This window comes from Sapajus apella, unplaced genomic scaffold, assembly GCF_009761245.1.
Source record: "Sapajus apella isolate SASKATOON/1434 unplaced genomic scaffold, GSC_monkey_1.0 scaffold8853, whole genome shotgun sequence".
Classification (NCBI taxonomy): Eukaryota; Metazoa; Chordata; class Mammalia; order Primates; family Cebidae; genus Sapajus; species Sapajus apella.
The window spans coordinates 250-2,672 of record NW_022445774.1 but is presented as its reverse complement, the minus strand read 5'-3'; the positions used below and the strand labels follow the sequence as shown (position 1 = coordinate 2,672).

General features: G+C 65.8%; 1 protein-coding gene across 1 annotated transcript; it reads right to left on the bottom strand.

Moving 5' to 3' along the window:
• Positions 1-250: 250 nt before the first annotated feature.
• On the bottom strand, positions 251-2,123 carry LOC116548260 (putative GTP-binding protein 6; the record flags this gene model as incomplete). Its single annotated transcript, XM_032273808.1, has 2 exons — positions 1,673-2,123; positions 251-475 (listed from the first exon to the last, which is right to left on the bottom strand). Coding segments are annotated over exons 1-2 (574 nt in total), but the record flags the coding sequence as incomplete, so codon positions are not given.
• Positions 2,124-2,423: the final 300 nt, after the last annotated feature.

Here is a 2,423-nt window from a genome sequence, read left to right as displayed (position 1 = left end):
CTCCCACCTCTGCTACTTAGTAGGTTACTTAGTAGTAGTTAGTAGGGTCTTCCCCACTCTGCACTGTAAGTCGGATGGTCAAAAACCGGGAAGCACAAGGCCCCCACGAAGGACCCCACGCTAAGACAGTCCGTGGAGCGGGGACACAGGTCCAGCCTCCCATCCCTCCGGCTCCTCCTGACGTGGGCTCCCAGCTCACCTGGACCAGCCACTCATGGGGCCGCTTCCCCTCTGGCCCAGCGAGACCCACGTCCTTCCACGCATCTGGGTTGAATGTTCTCGGGAACAGCGGATGGGAAAAGAGGTCTGGGGAAGGGGCAGGTGTGGACCGACTCACCTGTCAGGTGCTCAAAGTTCCCTTTGCCAAAGACGAGCTTCTTGTCTGGACTTTTGGTGGACACGACCATCGTCTGCACCACGGACCACCCGTCCAGCGTGTGCACCAGTGCTGTGGCCTCTGCTACCTGCCACTCAGCTGCGAGGACACAAGGGCCACCGTGAGGGACGCTTCCTTTTGGGGTAGGCCTAGGGCCCCGTCCACACCTGCCCGGCGTGGCTTCCTCCTGGCCTTGACCATGGGGCCTCTAAGTAGGAATCTTGGCCAGGGAAGGACGCTGGAGCCACCACGGGATATGAGGGCTCCCCACCCTGCCTTACATAAGATTTGGGGTCCAGGCGGACGCAGCAGGGAACTGGGGAGCTAGGGGTGCTCAGGGATGGCTTGGAAACCAGGGGCAGGGTTGGGGGGAAAGGCAGGAGGTCTGGGTGCTGTTCTGAGCAGTTTGGGGCTTCCGCTGTCCCAAGAGTTGCCCATTTTGGAAAACACCCTTGAATGAGATCTGCTCATCGGCTACAGGGGCCTCCAGGGAAGATGCCAACATTCTTGAGACTCTGGCACCTGCAGTGACTTAGGGATTTGGATTCCGTCCTGGGGGACTGGACAGCCTGCTGGATGGTCTGCTGGATGCCCTCCCTTCCTTGAGCCCCAAAACACCGTGCCTACCTCGAACCCGGGGCAAGAGAAACGGGGTCTCATCACCAAGACCGCGCCCATCACACCCCAGGGGCTTCTCCCCATAAGCTCCGCCCCAGCCCTTTTAACCCATAGGCTCCTCCCCCCGAAGCCCCGCCCACGCACTTCTACCTATGAGAGCCTCCCCATAAGCCCCGCCCTTTCACCATGAGCTCCTCCCCCGAAGCCCCGCCCATGCACCTCCACCTATGAAATCCTCCCCTCAGAGCCCCGCCCCATCCATGAGAGCTTTCCCTCAGAGCCCCGCCCCTTCAGAGCCACGCCTTGCATCTCCACCCATCAGAGCCTCGCCTCCTGAAGCCCCGCCCCCCCATACCCTCTTGCATCTTCCCCTCAGAGGCCCCGCCCCTGCGTCTCCACCTATGCGACCGTCCCCTCAGCGCCCCGCCCCTGCACCAATCAGCTTGTCCCCCATAGCCCCGCCCCTGAATCTCCACCTATGAGATCGTCCCCTCAGCGCCCCGCCCCTGCGCCCCCACCAATGAGCTTGTACCCAGAGCCCCGCCCCTGAATCTCCACCTATGAGATTGTCCCCTCAGCGCCCCGCCCCTGAGCCTCCACCAACGAGACCCTCCCCGCAGCGGCCCGCCCGCAGATCGCCAGCTCCAGTTTCTCCCCTGCAATCCCCGGCGCGGTCACCTCGCGTCATCTGCGGCTTCCTCGGGCCCCACTTGACATCGGGGTGGACCAGACACACGCGCTGGGTCCCCGCCGGCAGCAGAGGCTCCCTCTGCAGCAGCTCCTCCTCTGCGTCCTCGTCCGAGTCTTCCGGCTCCTCCTCGTCGTCTCCCGCACAGCTTCGGCCGCCGTCCGCCCGCAGGCCCCGCCCTCGGCCCCATGGCCCCTCCAGATTCCCGGGGCCCCCGCGGCCGACAGCGGCGAGACCGCGCGCGGGGAATGATGGCGCGGGTGCCCTCGGTGCCGGGCGGCTGCAGCACAAGGGGAAAAGCCTGAACCGCGGGCGTACGGCGGCCCGCAGGGCCCACATGGCGCGTCGAGCGGCTGCGCGATGGGGCGGGGCTGCCCGCGGGCCGCTCCTCGTCACGTGCTCGTGATTGGCGTGCGGCCGGGACAGTCTCCCCAGCGCCACGCCCCGGCACGGGCCGTGCTTCTCATTGGTGGTTCCGTATCACGTGCTGGTGATTGGCGTGACGACGGGGCGGCTCCCCAGCGCCACGCCCCGGCACGGGGAGTGCTGCTTATTGGTCGTCCCACATCACGTGCTGGTGATTGGCGCGTGCCGCGGTCAGGGGAGGCGGGGCCGAGCAGCTTTTTGATTGGCGTGCGGCCGGGGCGGGCTCGCCAGCGCCATGGCCCGGCACGGGGCGTGCTCCTCATTGGTCGTCTCGCATCACGTGCTGGTGATTGGCGTGTGCCACGGGCGAGGGGC